This window comes from Oratosquilla oratoria, chromosome 3 (assembly GCF_046742065.1).
Source record: "Oratosquilla oratoria isolate Oo_2021 chromosome 3, ASM4674206v1, whole genome shotgun sequence".
In the NCBI taxonomy this organism is placed as follows: domain Eukaryota; kingdom Metazoa; phylum Arthropoda; class Malacostraca; order Stomatopoda; family Squillidae; genus Oratosquilla; species Oratosquilla oratoria.
Genome location: NC_134779.1, coordinates 71128089 through 71145435, shown reverse-complemented (window position 1 = coordinate 71145435; position 17347 = coordinate 71128089). Strand labels below are relative to the sequence as shown.

Here is a 17347-nt window from a genome sequence, read left to right as displayed (position 1 = left end):
ACTATCCACTTCCTCCAGTTGCTCTCCCTTAATGCTCACTTCCAGTCTACTGCCACTTTCACCCCTTTTACATCTCATCACCTTACTTTTACCCACATTTATCTTTAGCTTTCTTCTATCACATACTCTCCCAAACTCTGTCACCAACTTCCTCATTCCCTCCTCCGATCCTGCCACAAGCGCAGTGTCATCAGCAAACAACAGCTGGCTCACCTCCCACTTTTCTCTAATTTCTTTAACCATCTCCAATCCCTGACTCACTACCCTAGCATTCACCTCTCGCACCACCCCATCTATGTATAAGTTGAACAGCCAGGGCGACATAACGCATCCTTGACGAAGTCCCACCTTTACCTCGAACCACTCGTTCTCTCCATTTCCAATCCTGACACAAGCTCTACTACTCTCATAAAAACTCTTGACAGCTCCTAGAGGCTTTCCTCCTATCCCATATATCTGCATAACCTCCCATAGTGCCTTTCTGTCTACCCTATCGTAAGCCTTTTCCAGATCCATAAAAGCCCAAAAAACATCCTTCCCCTGTCCTAAAGCTTTCTCACATATCTGTCTTACCACAAAGATCTGATCTACACAACCTCTACCCGTCCTAAATCCACACTGTTCCTCACCAATTACTCCCTCTGCTCCTCTCCTAATCCTCTCGATCAAGATCCTCCCATAAGCCTTCACAACTACACTTAACACTTCCCTCTGAAACTACTACATTCACACTTGTCCCCTTTTCCCTTGTAAAGTGGAACTATACAAGCACTCCTCCAGTCCTCTGGCACTCTACCTTCTCTCCAGCAAACATTTAATAACCTCACCAGCCAGTCCACCATCACTGTACCTCCTTTTTTTAGACATTCTCCATGGTATCCATCCAGACCAGGTGCCTTACCTGCTCTCATCATCTTAACAACTGCCTTCACTTCATCCTTCCTTATTTCTCCCCCATTTTCCTCACTCACCATTCTCATTTTCTTAGCATTTCCCACTGCATCTATCTTTCCCTCCCTATCCTCTTTCACATTTAAGCAACTCCTTAAAATATTCTGCCCATCTTCCCCTTACTGCCATCTCTTCCATTATCAACTCTCCATTTGCACCTTTTACCTTTTCTTCTCTACTTGATTCGCCTCCACTTCCTCTCTTAATTTCTTTCCAATACATCTTTTTAATACTTTCAAAATTTTCTGTCATACTCTTACCCCATTTCACATCTGCTCTCCTCTTTGCCTCCTTTACCTTTTGCTTTACTTCTCTTTTCTTTTCTTTGTACCTCTCATATGACTCCCTCATCCCATTTTGTAACCAATCTGTGAAAGCTTGCTTCTTCTCATCTACAACCTTCTCTGTTTCCTCATCCCACCATTCACTACCCTTCCTTCTATTTCCTCCTGTCCTTCTTGTTCCACACACCATCTTTGCACACTTTGTGACTCCCTCCTTGAACCATCCCCATTCCTCCTTCACTCCTAGTTCTACTCTATCCTTCACTCCCTCCCACTCCTCTCTCAGCTTCTTCTTGTACTCCTTCTCCTTTTCATTAAAAGAGTTCACTCTAAGCACCTCCCTACCTTTTGTCCCTTTCCTCTTTCTCCATCTATCCTCTACTCTCAACTTATCTTCCACCAAAAAATGATCTGATATTCCCCCACCCTCTTCCCTTGGCACATGTACAACCCTAACTCTTCCTATCATAATCCTATTTACCACTACATAGTCCATTAAAGCTCTATCTACCACCTTTCCCTCCACCACCCTCTCCCATGTGTACTTATGCTTGACTTTCTTCTGAAACACTGTATTTGCTATCATCAACTCTCTTTCTAGACACATTTCCACCATCAACTCTCCACTACGATTCTTTCCTGGAACTCCACATTTCCCAACCACTCTGTCAATTGGATCATTTCCTACCCTAGCATTAAGGTCTCCCAGTACTATTACATTGATATTTCTCCCTAAATCCTCTATGCACTCATTTAAATCTATCCAAAAGGCCTCCCTTTCTTCTACACTCTTTTCACTGCCAGGTCCATATGCACTTACAAAAACCCACATCTCCTTTCCCAGTTTCACCTTCATCCACATTATCCTTGAGGAAACCTCCTTCCACTCCACTACACGTTAACCTATCTCTTCACTTACTAGAATAGCCACCCCTTCCCTCCCTCACCCTCTCTTCACTCCTGATAGCCTCCCACTTACACTCCCAAATTTACACTCATCCTTCCCTTTCAGCTTAGTTTCACTCAAAGCCAACACATCCATCTTTCTTCTCACAAACATACTACCTATCTCTTCCCTTTTACTCTCATCTGTACCACATCCACGCACCTTAAAAGACCCAAACCTTAGGGTGCTGGTCCGAAAACTCCCAGACCCTCTTATGCCTTTTTCGTTTAGTAATGTCCCCTGTGGGGCTACAAGGAGAAGGATGCCTAGTCCCACTCTCCGTCCCTTTCTTTTCGCCTCTTACGATCCAAGTGGAAATACTTGGTGGCAGTATTCTTTTCCCCCACCACAGAACATGAATACTCATAGAAATGGTACAGGACAGCAGCAAGGGGTTGGGGGACAGCATAACAGAGAGACAGTCGTAGCATAAAAGTGTCATCATTTCTCTATGAAGAGTTTTCCTCTATCATAGACAAAATGATGTGTGGCTCTGGTCTGTAGGGGCACCCCATATAGACCCTTAAGTATCAACTGCATGCTACTTTGCCACAATAACAAGCAGCCAATACCCCAGAAAGGCACAGAAATACTCGATAGAGAGGACTTATTAAACTGGGACAAGAGAAACACAAGAGGACATGGAAAGAAACTAAAAAAACATAGTTATAGAAGAGATCTGGAGAAGAACAATTTTCCACATAGAATGGTGGACACTTGGAACAAACTGGACGAAAAAATATTGTATGCAAAAACCATTCATGAATTAAAGAGTAAACTAGACACTGAGAGATACAAAGGCGGGACACCACAAGCGTAGGTCCCCTTCCTGAACCTTAAATGTCCTGAGGCCCTAATGTGCTAGATCTGGCACTGTGTATTCCATCAGGAATCCATCCAAATTTGCCCAGGCATGCCTGGTTGAATGTAGGCCATATTTATGCAACAGAAGATAGCACACCAATAGACTTCAAGTCCTCCCTATGGTTCCCCACTATGGTGTGAAGTGTCCATAGTACAGCGTGGGAAGTTGCAAGAGACTAGCTGTATATATTTTTCAGAGGGCCTTGTCATAAGCCACATGATTTACCAGAATCCAGACTACCTCCCATTGTACTTCACTGTGATATATTTACAGAGAAACAAGAGCAATAGTGATTCATAAATTTGTAAGATGCTCTTGACATCAGCCCAGAAAAGTTTCATCAACTTTAAGAAAATATAGCAATCACCTGAATGTTGAGGGCTGCTAGATCCAGGCCAATGAGGTCACTGCCCCTGAAAAGATGATTGGTGAGTGCTGGAACCAAGACCTCATCAAAATTTTCAGCAGGTGTCAATGCCAAGCCTTCTAGGAGTGCTGAAGTTCGTGTTGGCTTCTCACACACCACATTTGGATTGAAGAAGTTATCCTTGAGTTGCACATTGCGTCCTTGGCCCAGCAGCTCCATACTCACCAATGAATGGCCAAACCTATAGAAAGATTAAGTGATAATGTTTGTCTTTTGTATATCAAGAGTTATTTCCACTGCTTAATAGTGAAAGTCACTTAAAAATTAGACAACTACACCTTGTCAGTCCTCTCTTCTTCACTTGCTGAAAAATAAAATTGTACAAGATAGTGAAAAAATGTGTCATTTTCCTCCAAATTATTTTTCAGGTTTATCAATGGCAAATTGAGAAATAGAAAAGGAATCTTTAAAGAAAAATGTGGATAGAGAGGTTGTCATGTTCAATGATGCGTCACTGACCCAAAAGGATGTGGATGTCACTGATACAAAGGATGTGGGTATGGCGCCAAGCCACCTCTTAGCTAGGGCCATAGTGCCCGCTTTCTAGGTAAACTAAATAAAATGTGGGATTACCTAAAAATGTAGTTAGTAAGATGTTTGATTGAGGACATGAATAACTTGTGTAGGTTGTTCATTTACAGGAGATTTGCAAGCCAACAACAGAGGACAACACAACTGGGGCCTCCTACCCTCAGAGGTCAGAGGGCACATAAAGAAGATGAGGATAGAAAGTAGTCATCACTTTTATTAATTAGATTCCTTTTTGTGTTAGATATCTAGAGATTGCAATTTGTGAGCCTTCTTCACACAAAAATAAAGAAGTGAGTAAATTGTGTGAAGCCAGGCAAATAGGTTAGGTTCATACATTTAATGAAGTGGCACTTGTCACTGATACTGTATTTACCTAGTTGTATTATACGGGAAGGAAGCTATGCTTGTAGTGACCCATCTTCATATCTCTCAGCATCTAGTTTGTTCTTAAACCCTTTAATAGTTTTTGCACATACTACTTTTTTGTTCAATTTATTCCAGACATCTATCACTCTGTGTGGAAAACTATTCTTTTTCAGATCTCTTCTATAAATATCTTTTTTGACTTTCTTTTCATGTCCTCTTGTTTTTCTTCTGTCCCACTTTAATAAATATTCTCTATCAAGGACTTCCATGCCTTTCATGATTCTGTAAATGGCCAGTAGATATCCTCTTTCTCTTCTTTGTTCTCGGTTTGTTAGTTCCAGTTTGGACAATCTTTGTTTGTATATAGATTTTGAAAGTGTTGGTGCCATCTTTGTTGTTGCTTTTTGGATTCTTCCTAATTTCCTTACATCCATTTTTGTGTTAGGTGTCCACAGTGTTGCAGCATACTCCAATCTTGGTCTTATCAGTGTGACTAATATTTGCTTTACCATTTCCTCATCCCTGTAAAGGCCACCTTCATTGTTCTTAGTAACTTGTAGGTTTCTCTGACTATTTTCTTTACATGCTTGTCTGGTGACATGTCTTTGCTAGTAATTACTCCTTGGTCCTTTTCTGAGCTAACTTTTTTTTACTTTTTTTTGTACCAACCATATATTGCCCTGATATTCTATTCTTTTGCAAACTACATTATACTGCATTTTTTGATGTTGAAGTTCACTTCCCACTTTTGGCTCCATTTCCAGACTTTCTCCAGATCTCTCTGAAGTGATTCACAGTCTTTCTCTGTACTTATTTTCTCTAGTAGTTTTGCATCATCTGCAAGTTAATATAATATTCAACACCTTCATCCATGTCATTTATATGTATGGCAAACATTATCGGAGCTAGTACAGAACCTTGTGGGACTCCACTTATCATTTCTTCCCAGGTTGAGTTTGTCTCTAATTACCACCCTCATTTTTCTCCTATTCAAGAAATCTTCCATCCATTTCATTAATTTTCCTTGTACACCTAATGTTTCAAGTTTTCTTAGTTTTTTGTGTGGTACTTTATCAAATGCCTTTTGTAAATCTAGAAAAGCACAATCTGCCCATCCATCCTTTCCTTGTATTATGTCTATTAGCCATGAATAAAAACAAATCAAATTGGTGACACAAGATCTTCATTGTCTAAAGCCAAGCTGTTTTGAATTCAGTATCTTATTTTCTTCCAGATGTTTAATCCATCTACTTTTGATAACTTTTTCAGATATATTAGCTATTGTGCTCACACTCTGCTCACACCCAACTTCATTGTAAGTTATAAGCAAACTGTAAGTTACGTACAAATTAAATTAATTACAACCACTCCTCGTTTAACGATGACAATTGGGACCAGCATCGCCGTCGTTAACTGAATGGGTCGTTAAGCGAAAGTGTATACATATATGTACATGTACTGTATGTATAATGTCCAGCAATACATGTATCTTTATTTTTGTGTGTTTTCCCTCTTTTACACAGTACATTAAAGCTTTATTTACTGTTTTGATAGTACAGAAAGCCCTCAAATAACGTGGTGGTTAGGTTCCTGAAATTACCATGTATGACCAAATCCGCGTATGCTGACATTCCATATTAAATACCAGGGTATTTTTTTAGTTTCGACCATGGGCACAATATAGCAATAGAAAATTAATTATTAATTTTGTAAATTAAATTGTATCAATGTAATACAGGTAGTCATCGACTTACGACCGAGTTCGGTTACGGCAGACTAGTCATAAGTTGATCTGGACGCAAGTCGGTCTATATATATATACAGTATATATTACCCTTTATATAATTATATATATATATATATATATATATATATACATATAATATATATATATATTGTATATTTAGCATACTGAAATAATCTTAGCATCTTTGAACTATGTTGTAAAGTATTTTTAACCTTTTTATAATTTCATTTGATTTTCTTTGGGAAACGTAGCCTAGGCCTAAGCATATTGAATAAAATCCTATCATCTTTGACCTATGATATTTAATACTGTATTTGTTAACCTTTGTATTATTTTACCATCAGACTTTCTTTAGGAAACGTATGCATACTGAATAAAATCTTGTCATCTTTGAGCTAGGTTGTTTAATATTCATTAACTTTTTATCATTTTCGTTAGGAAACGTAGCCTAGGCCTACGCATACTGAATAAAGTCCTGTCATTTTTTACCAACAAATCCTTTTTTGTTGGTTACATTAAAATCATTGTAAAGCAAAATTAGGAAAAAAATCGAAACACATTCTTTTCGTTTACGTACTGTACCGAAAATATTGTTATCGACAACAGACTAGGCATAAACAAAGTTTACTGTTACATTTTATTAATCGCAAAACATAGAAATACAAAATGCTGTACCGAACATTTTGTCATCGACAACAGACTAAGCATAAAAAATACTGTTACATTTTATCAATTTGCAAAACATAAAAATACAAAATGTAAGGCAAAATTAGGACTTTTTTTTCAACAAAACACATTCTTTTCGTTGAAGTACTGTACCGAACATATTGTTATCAAAAACAAACTAGCCTAGGCATAAAAAGTTTGTTATATCTTAATTGCAAAACATACAAAAATACAAAATGCAATGCAAAATTAGAATACATTTTACTTCAAACAAACAAAATGAAAGAATATTTAGCTGGCTGGGATGCTGACGCTGCCGTCAGCCTGCAAAAACTATCGTACTCGCGTCTCGCAGCGTGCGGAGTAATGTACTGCACTCCCAGGCATAACATTGCAATTCTATTACTCTATTAAATGTTAGATATTATTGCACCATCTTGTGGTCGTAAAGTCGATCAGTCGTAAGTCGCATAGGTCGTAAGTCGACGACTACCTGTATGCAATTTTGTGGGCAGAAATGAAAAAAAAAAAAAAATACCATGCTACAAGCAAATATGCTAATGAACGAAATCAGTAGCATAGGCTCGGGACGCCATCTTGTCGTCTGTCAATTGACGGCCTCGGTATTTCCGACAGTACCTCGCCAGGTATATTTTCTTGAAGGAATGTTATGGAGTGGAGATACATGCATTCCTTCAAGCTGCAAGAACTTTGTATACCCCGCAAGCTGAGAGAGTGGTTGAAAAGCCCGCCAACGTGTCTCACGACGACGACAACGAGGACAAGCTGGATGACATTTAATTTGGAGGTAATGATTTATTAAACACAGGTTATATTAGGCTTGTTTAGGTTAGATGAATTTATCATCCTTTTATTTCTTCGACATCGGCATCTATCATAATAAACATGGCGTACCATTCGTCCGACACGACTTCGTTACTTACGAAATCTGTTTTAGCACCTTTTTTGTTTTTTAATTTCCGCTCACAAAATTGCATATTACGTTGATACATTATAATTTACAAAATTAATAATTAATTTTCTAGTTATATTGCGCCCATGGTCGAAACTAAAAATTTACCAATACCGGTATATACTGTACCCAAGGTAGTTTTTGTAGCTTGTAGAATGGTAATGTAGACCTAAGCTTCAGAACACTTTACCTCACAGCTAATATCCACCGTACAAAATCATTTATAACATACGAATTTGCTTCAGCCAACTTATTGTACACGACATCGGGAGATTTATGTTAAACGAATATTGGTCTGTCATAAAGCCCGTCGTTACTCCGCGTTGTCAATAACTGAGTAGGTTGTTAAACGCGGAGTGGTTGTAGTTGCACTCCACCTTTTTCTTACCCTGGTAAGATTAAATTTGTCCTATAAAAATGGAAAATAAATGTTATAGAATCTGGACTGCAGGAACTGCTTGGATCATGGCCTATGATTCACTGCATCAACTAAAAAACAGTCTAGTTCATGACCAGTGAGTGCCTACTGGGATCAATTTTCTTCACCGGATAAAGAAATTGGTGTGTGCAAAATACCTGAGTGGAAAAATAGGAAATAAGAAAAAGTAGAAACAGTAGGTCACCGAGTTAATTCAAATCATGATCAATCATAGAAACAGAGGCATGTCCATCATACTTGTTTATTTACATACAGTGCTATACCATTTTTTATTGTGCTCAAAGACAGACTGGCCTTCTAATAAAGGATGCCATGTTCAAATATTTCAATCAGCTCCAAAAATAGCCTTGGATTTGAGGGATTCTTACAGGTAGGTGGGCGGTATTGTGATATAAGAGATGATAGGAGAAAGGAATATTACTGTATGATATAAGGAATGATAGGAGAGATATTATGATGTAGAGAGCAATAGGAGTGATAGATATAATGTAAAAGACAACAGATATGAGAGATATTATGAGGCAAGAGATGATGGGAGTGACAGGTATTATGATGTGAGAAGCAGTATCACTGTGAGCAAAATTGATGATGAAATCAATCAAAGACAAAGAGCAATATTTTGTGGTTTTGAGGAATTCCCACAGGTAAGGAACAGGTATTATGACACGGAGGATAACAGAAGTGAAGTTAGCATAGGTGATAGATATTATATGGAGGAAAAAGTGGAGAGAAACAATTAAATTAACCAAATACAGGGAGCAGAACTGTGCTACTTTGAGGTATTACCACAGGTAAGTAGATATTATAGTAGGGAGGATGACAGGAGACAAAACAGAATAGATGAAGGATTGCCAAGGATAAGAGAAAGATATTACATGGAGGTAGTTAGAGTTGAAGATGAAAGACTTCCACAAGAAAGAGGGAGATATTATGACTTAGTAGATGATATGAGTGGAATTAGAATAAGTAGGGAACCTAGAGCTGAATCATGCAGTGAGGTGTATCCTAGAAGAGGGACAGAGACCCAAAGGGAAATTAGTAGGGTTGGAGCAGGACAGCCTGTGCAACAGTCAACTGAGGTGAGTAGTAAAGGAAGTGTGGTTGACAGTATCATACAAGTGAGTCATCTTATCCCCAAATTTACTGAGGATCCAGAATTATTCTTTTCTACATCTAGAGGTATAACAAAACAGGTTGGATGGAAAAAGGACCTCTGGTCATCAATGATAAGATCTAGCCTAACCCCAAAAGCATTAAGTGTATACACAGTGTTTGATAGAGATTGCATATATGATTATGATCAGATCAAGAGTGAAATACATATGAGATTTCCATGAGTATTTTAGAAAAAAAAATTCAGGGAAGTTTGGAAGGATACTGGTCATGTATATATGGCTCTAGCCAGGAATGTAAGGAGTGACCTAGAAAAATGGATGTGTGCAGAAAATATGGTAAATACCAAGAAGGTCTTGGAGGTGATATCAATTGAAGAACTTCTTAACTTACTGAACAATGAAGCTAGGCTGTATGTGAACTCCCTAGTAGATACTCAACAAATGAGACCTCTATTGTATTACCTGAAGGCTGCTGTTGCAAAGGAGTTAATGATGGTGGCATCCATGCTAGGGTCATACTTAGTGAAGGCGCTGCCATCTCTTGGGTTGAGGTCCTTCTTCTGCCTTGTCACTGGGTCTAGGATGATGGGTAGCCACTCCTTGTAAGTCACATGCTGGACAAGTGCACTTATGATCCTTCGTGACTCCTATAAAATAAATAGTATGTACATGAATGCAGACAAAAAATACAAAGTTTTGGATAAATCAATCACACTGCTCAGGTCTCTCTTGCAGGAGACCCGTGGCACCCAATATCCACTGGATTGGCTTATAGCTCACCCAAGGAGGAAATGCTGTGTTGTTGTTGAGAGATTAAGTGTGGAGCAGTGTATGATGAGGTGCTTTGTGTCTTCTGTGTGATGGTTGTATCTAGAGCAGTTAGACTTAGTGGGTAGGCCTATTCTGTGATGATACTGTCTTGTAACTTGATGGTGTCCTGAACACAATCATGCCAATATAGTTCTTACTTCTCTTGAGAGGGATTTTTTGGTGGTTTGATATCTGGGAGGTGTTGGTGAAGTATTGAATTTGGTGATCTTTCCTCAAGATCCTGTATTTACCTAATTATATTTACCATATTCACTTGGGGATCAGTGCCACCTGCGTAGAGCCGGTGGCCAGGGGTAGTTGCTGCCGTTTGGCCCCCAACTCTTGGGGTTGGGGGGTGGTCCCACGACGTAGACGTTGCAGTTCCAGAGGCACAGAAACACTTGCCACAGCCACCACAAACACATTACACCCGCTACACTACATAGCAGAACACCCACACACACCAACAAACATTAAAACAACACCCAAAGACCTTTATCACGCACAGATACTCTCTTCTTTTCCTCCACAACCACCAAAAACCAGCCTCCGGAAACATATTCATAATCATATCACTCACCGCTCCATTAACACACTGAAAGACAACACACTGCTGCATGCCAGACCCCCTGATATCCACCCTTCTGAATCCTCTCTCCCATGAAAGGACAGAGTCCACTTGGCCAGACTGCGGTGCGGTCACCACCCAGCACTTCTAAGCTACCAGAAGAGGCTGGATGACCGCGTTGTGAACAGCTGCCCAGGATGTAACACTTCACCCCATACCATACAACACATAATGGAAGACTGCATTATACACAATCATGCACGCAAACAACACAACATATGCTCTACAAAGGATTTGTGGGAAAACCCAGTTTCGGCTATGGCATTCCTTGGGGAGACGGGACTGCTCGGACAGACAGTCTAGGGAACGACAACAACAACAACAACAACCATATTCACTTGCAGTATACAGGAAAGGAGCAACACTTGTAGGGTCCCATCTCTTACTAATTTATCATACCTATTCTCAAATTCTGTATAGTGATAAGGGTGTGAATGTGCTTTTGTGTGGATGGTAGGTTTATATATAAGATAAAATTATTCAACTGGTGATGCTTGAGTGAATAATGAGATGAGTGAGGGGGATTGAGGGCTCTAGCATAAAAAAATGTGTACTTATTATTTTCATATATCCTGAAGGAAGGATTTTAATTTCTGTGTGCGGGTGTCATAGAGGTGGTTTTGTTGCATTTTATTATTATTCTCAATGCTTTATTTTGAAAGATGTCCATGTTCTGCTAGCACTAAAATACTGATGAGAGCTGATTTACGAACAATGTTTTGGTCACTAAAGAGGGTGGAATGCATTGACAGAGGATAAGAGGGATTCACAAGGTTATGACGAAATGAAGACTAAATATCTAAAGCATATGAAGAAATGCAGTTTCCCTCAAAGATAACCTATCTATATACCAAGGGTTTTTTTCCCCTCACATGGGAGGTAGCCAAGTCAAAAGGCATGTATCCACTACCACCCATTTCACTCCCATCTACCACCCTTTCCTCCCTCTCATCTTAGCTCCTCATTGATGAAAGGTTATCCATGTATCATGTCCACTACCCTGGGTCAGAAGCAATGCAGCAAGACACAGCACATCCCTAGCAAAGCTACTTCACATTATATGTGACCACCCTCTAGTTCCCTCATGCAGAAAACTGAGAAGATGGGGAGAAATCCCTTTGGGTTGCATCAAAATATCATTCACACCTAACCACTCTCTACTCCCCCTAACCCCCTCCCATCTTTGCATCACAGTATCATCTATACAAAACCATTCTCCATTCATCCCTATCTCCTGCCTTCCTCCCTTCCTTACTTAACAGATATTCCCCTCTTACCCAAAGCCCCTTTCACCCCATTCATCTATCTCATCCTTTGTTGTCCCCTCAAGTTCACTTCATACACTTCTGCCTTCCACATCTCATTTACTAATCTTTCTTCACTCATTCTTTCCATGTATCCAAACCATCCCAATACTCTTCCATCAGACCTATCTGCCATCTCCTTTTCTACCCCCACTCTTCTCCTCTCTTTTGTTTCTCACTCTACCAAGCCTTGTAACTCCTACCAAACTTCTCAGACACCTCATCTTAAACAAATTTAAACTTCTCTGTGTCTGTCTAGAATTCCAAGTCACCACTCTATACAGTGTCATTGGCTCTATCACCTCTCCATATAATCTCTTTGGATCCATTACCAGATACTTATTTCTTATGACACTTTTTAGTTCCCAAAGGCATTTACTTGCTCCTCTCAATCTACAAATAACCTTCTCCTCCACTCCTCCCTTTTGTGCCACATTCACCCCCAAATACCTAAAACTATCTACTTCCTACAGCCTATCTCCTTTAAGGCTTATTTCCAACTCAGCCATCCACTTCCCTTGTACACAGTGGCGGATCCAGGATAAAAATGGGGGGGGGCTAACCTGAATTCCTTCCTCTGAGTAGTCTGATGTATCAGAAGTCTGAGATATACTTAACTTAATAATGTTTTTCAGATTTTTCTGTATTTTAGACATATATAACACTGGGTAACAGCCAAGAAATCGTCAGGGGTTTCTCAGCTGATTTAGACTAATTTTGGTGTTCTGAGTCCGAATATCACATTGGTTTTGCTCAATCAGGTCAACTTTTTGAGATACAGCCATAGGCCTACCTGACGAGCTATACGTATGATAATTTGAAGGGTTTTGAGTTCAATCCTATTTTTCTTGAAGAATATAGCAAATTATTCATATATAAATGGTTGCTTCTGGTGTGTTTCTGTTTGAAATTGACTAATTGACTTATTTCTTTCTTTTCAGGGTATTGATATGGCTTCGGCACGACGGTCATGCAGGAATAATCCTGACATTTTCTGCTACATTTGCGGAGAATACACGCTGTCAATGCACAGGAAGAGCATCACAAGCTTTGTGAAGCGTGCATACCAGGCTTACTTTCAAGTCAAGCTGGGTGACCAAGATAAGTCCTGGGCACCACACACAGTGTGCATGATGTGCGTGGAATACCTCCGGCGGTGGACGAAGGGCACGAAAACTTCACTGAAGTTTGGGATTCCGATGGTTTGGAGGGAGCCGTCTGACCATGAATCGGATTGTTACTTCTGCGCCATCAATACTACTGGCATCAACCGGAAGAATCGGAGCAGCCTCCAGTACCCCGACCTTCCATCTGCCCGCCGTCCAGTTGCTCACTGCGAAGAACTTCCTGTACCAGCGTGCAGAGAGCTTCCTGACAGCGACGACGAGGCCACCACTGCATATGAGGGAGGAGATACAGAAGAAGAGTATGAAACACAAGATGGTCCGCAGCCCTTTTCACAATGTGAGCTTAATGATCTGGTTCGGGATCTCAGCTTGTCGAAGACTTCCGCCGAGCTGTTGGCCTCCAGACTCAAAGAGAAAAATCTACTCGGCGAGGACGCGCGTATCACGTTCTTTCGTAGAAGGCATCAGGACTACATGGGCTACTTCTGCCAGGAGGAAGACCTCGTGTACTGCCGAGATGTCGCCGATCTTCTTGTTAAACTCGGCGCTCCTCAATATGATCCGAGAGATTGGCGACTCTTCATAGACAGTAGCAAGCGCTCTTTGAAGAGTGTGCTCATCCACAACGGGAACGAGTTCGCCTCAATTCCTCTTGCGCACTCCACAACTCTCAAAGAGAAATATGAAGCAGTCAAGTACGTGCTCGACAAAATCCAATATGAGCAGCACCAATGGCTCATCTGCGTCGACCTTAAGATGGTGAACTTTCTACTTGGTCAGCAGTCCGGGTACACAAAGTACCCATGCTTTATATGTAAGTGGGACAGTCGAGACAGAGCCCAGCACTATGTGAAGAAAGAGTGGCCGGCGCGAGAGCAGTTAGTACCTGGGGCGAGCAACATCATAAACGAACCTCTTGTTGACCGGGAAAAGATTTTGTTCCCACCGCTTCACATCAAGCTTGGGTTAATGAAACAGTTCACGCGCGCTCTGGACAAGGATGGGAGGTGCTTCAACTACCTGTGGCGAGCCTTCCCTGGAGTGACCATTGAGAAGCTGAAGGCCGGCATTTTCGATGGCCCACAGATACGGCAGCTCATCAAGGACACAGAGTTCGAAAACTCCATGAACACGCTAGAGTGCGCCGCCTGGAGGTCATTTGTGCAGGTGGTGAACAACTTCCTGGGGAACAAGAAGGCAGCAAACCACGCCACACTCATCAACAGCATGATAAAGAACTTCCAAAACCTCGGGTGTTTGATGAGCATAAAGATGCATTTCCTGTTCTCACACATGGAGAAGTTTCCTGAAAACCTTGGTGCGGTCAGCGACGAGCAGGGAGAAAGGTTCCATCAGGACATGCGTCAAATGGAGGAGAGGTACCAGGGGAGGTGGGACGCAGTCATGCTCGCGGACTACTGCTGGTCGCTGAAGAGAGACAACCCAGCAGCTGCTCACACACGGAATTCGAGGAAACGGCGATTTACGCCGTGAACTCCGAACTTTTGTGTCACGTAACGCTCATGTACATGTATTAAGCTTATCAAATGTAATCGAGAATATAAAAAATGAATGAATTTGGATACGTTGACTTATATTTTCCCAGGAAAACGGAAAAACCGAATTTTTATGATCCGCAGAAATTGGGTTTTTGGACGAAAAATCGTTTTTTTCTTAAATGTCTGTAGCGAACAATCCTGACCTGATTGAGAAAAACCAAGGGCATTTTCGGACTCAGAGCATCACAATTAGTCTAATTCCGCTGGAAAACCCTGGGCAATTTAAAAAAAAAAAAAAAAAAAATTGTTACCCAGTGTAATAGAATGTATATTCGTTTTATATTGTTACACGCTTGTGCTAGTCAGTGATAGGGCACTGGCACGCATATACTCCAATAATGTCGAGGGCCATCGACTTGATGGCCCTCGACGGGTCACGCACGGTGTCGAGAAAGGCCTCCATACGGGTCATGGCAGCGGCATGGTAGCTATGCTGGGTTTGGTTTGCCAAAACCTCTAGGGCCTTCTTGTACTTGGACATTGGCTCCAAAATGAGGGTTCCGAGCCTAGTCTGGCCTCCAGTCCCAGCTGTGTAACTGGCGAAAAGCACACAAGCCACGCAGTATCCTACGTTCTTCAAAACTGAATACAGGTATTTGAGCCACTGGTATGTCAAGCACCAGGTAGGCTGGAACCGCCTCTTTTGACCACCTTCGTAGCTGAATGGAAGAGCCTCGATAACTGGATAACTGGGACTTTCTGGTGGATGATGACCACCTTCTCTGCATCTGTTCCCTTCTTCCCCACGAAATCAGCAATGTCAAGTCGAGGCGAATTGAGAAGCTGCCACTGCAACTATGCCGTCTTCACGTGACAAGTGGGGTACCTCAGCAGTCTTGGCTTCCTCCGGAACACTTGCCTCTGTGGTGGCATTATTCATTTGCACACATTCAGGTCGTCGCTTGAAAAATGCAGTGATCTTAGCGGGTTCCCCTGCTCACTTCATTTCACTGGACCTGCCAGCCTGGCAGGGGCAAAAAACAAATATCTGACACAGGCTTATTTTCATAGAAGAATTCTGCCACAAACAATCTCAAGTAAGACCTCTGGTAAAAATTATAGAAGGAAATGGAAGAACATTGTGGAGAACTGCTAGATTAAATTAAATATCATTTGGAAAAATACATGGTAATCTCGATATCAAGTTAAAGTAATAATTTTCTTTTATAGAAAGGTGTTCCACTATTCAATTTCCCTTTGGGTTATTAAACAATTGCAAGAGATAATAAACAAATAAGTAATAGTTTACCTGCTTACTCGAGTAGATGCTTACATCTCAACGGTTAACTGCAACTGTGCACTATACTTGTCACCACAATGATTTTGCCAATTGTTTGATAACTACATTTAATGAAAAAATTACTAAATTAATTACTAAAATAACATCAAGAAGAAAGATACCAATCAAACCTTGGATAACAAATAACTTATTGAAATGCATCAATTTAAGAAATAAACTTTATAAAAAATACATTAAATGCAACTCTGAACTTAATAATAAACACAATTTTATCAGATATCGTAATGTTCTCAACTCATCAATTAAATCGGCTTGCAAGCAATACTATCTCAAAAAACTTGATGAAATTCATCGGTTCCGAAGAAACTCTGGTCAATACTTCTTGAAGTAATTAATAAAAAGAGAAGTAATAACACTCCCAATTTGTTTATTCACAATAACAGGCAGGTAACTGACACCCATGAGATCGCTGACATGTTTAATAACTTTCTGTTCATTTGGTAGTTTATTGGCTGATAAGCTGCCAAATGACCCAGGAAACCCACTTCAATATATAACTCCAGTCTCATCACAATTTAGTCTAATAAAACCATCAACTCACGGTATCTTGCGTATTATAAATAATCTTAAAAATAAGTCCAATGGTTATGATTGCCACTTCCATACGGTGCCGCATATGTAGGCGGCATGAGAAGCAAGTGGATATGCGGGGCTGCCATATCGGCGTCTTGATTATATTTATTGTAGTTACCCCTGCATAATGACATACTCTCTAAACTGTCTTCATCACATTTTCTATGGTTATCAAAATTCACGGATGAAAGAGAGAACGATCAATATAAGCGGTGACTATATTTTATGCGAGTATTATTACGACACATCGTACGTCTGGCAGGTAATGCTGCCCGCGAGATTTTGGCCCGGAGTGAAGAGGAATACAAAGATTCACTTGCTGCTCCCAAAATTATTCATTTACTCATGCATTTAATCACTTTGTGCTTTCAACAGAGTTGCTTTCCTAATGTCCTAAAAATTGCTGTAGTACACCAGATCCATAAAGATGGGCCCAAATCAAACGTATCAAATTTTCGTCCGATTTCGATCCTTCCGGTATTGTCTAAACTACTTGAAACCGTTATTCTTGAGCAATTGGTATACCTTGAATACCAGGGGATCATTTTCGATAATCAATTTGGATTCCGTGAAAACCACTTGACATATATGCCTGTTGCTCTCTTACATGAATATATTGCAACTCTACTATCTAATAAAAAATATGTGCCGCAGTTTTTCTAGACATTAAAAAGGCTTGACACAGTTGATCATAGTATTCTATTGATAAAAATGGCTGAGTACGGAATAAGAGACT

The 17347-nt window shown here is 40.4% G+C and overlaps 1 protein-coding gene across 2 annotated transcripts in view; it reads right to left on the bottom strand.

Annotated features, from left to right (window-relative positions):
- The window catches only part of LOC143023841 (peroxidase-like), a 724944-nt gene that overhangs the window by 377827 nt on the left and 329770 nt on the right, over positions 1-17347 (bottom strand). For both annotated transcript variants that reach the window (XM_076182490.1, XM_076182481.1), the window contains exons 9-10: positions 9773-9957; positions 3414-3654 (exon numbers count right to left, since the gene is read on the bottom strand). In XM_076182490.1, coding sequence (XP_076038605.1) covers positions 3414-3654; positions 9773-9957 — 426 coding nt within the window. The remainder of the gene's footprint in view (positions 1-3413; positions 3655-9772; positions 9958-17347) is intronic.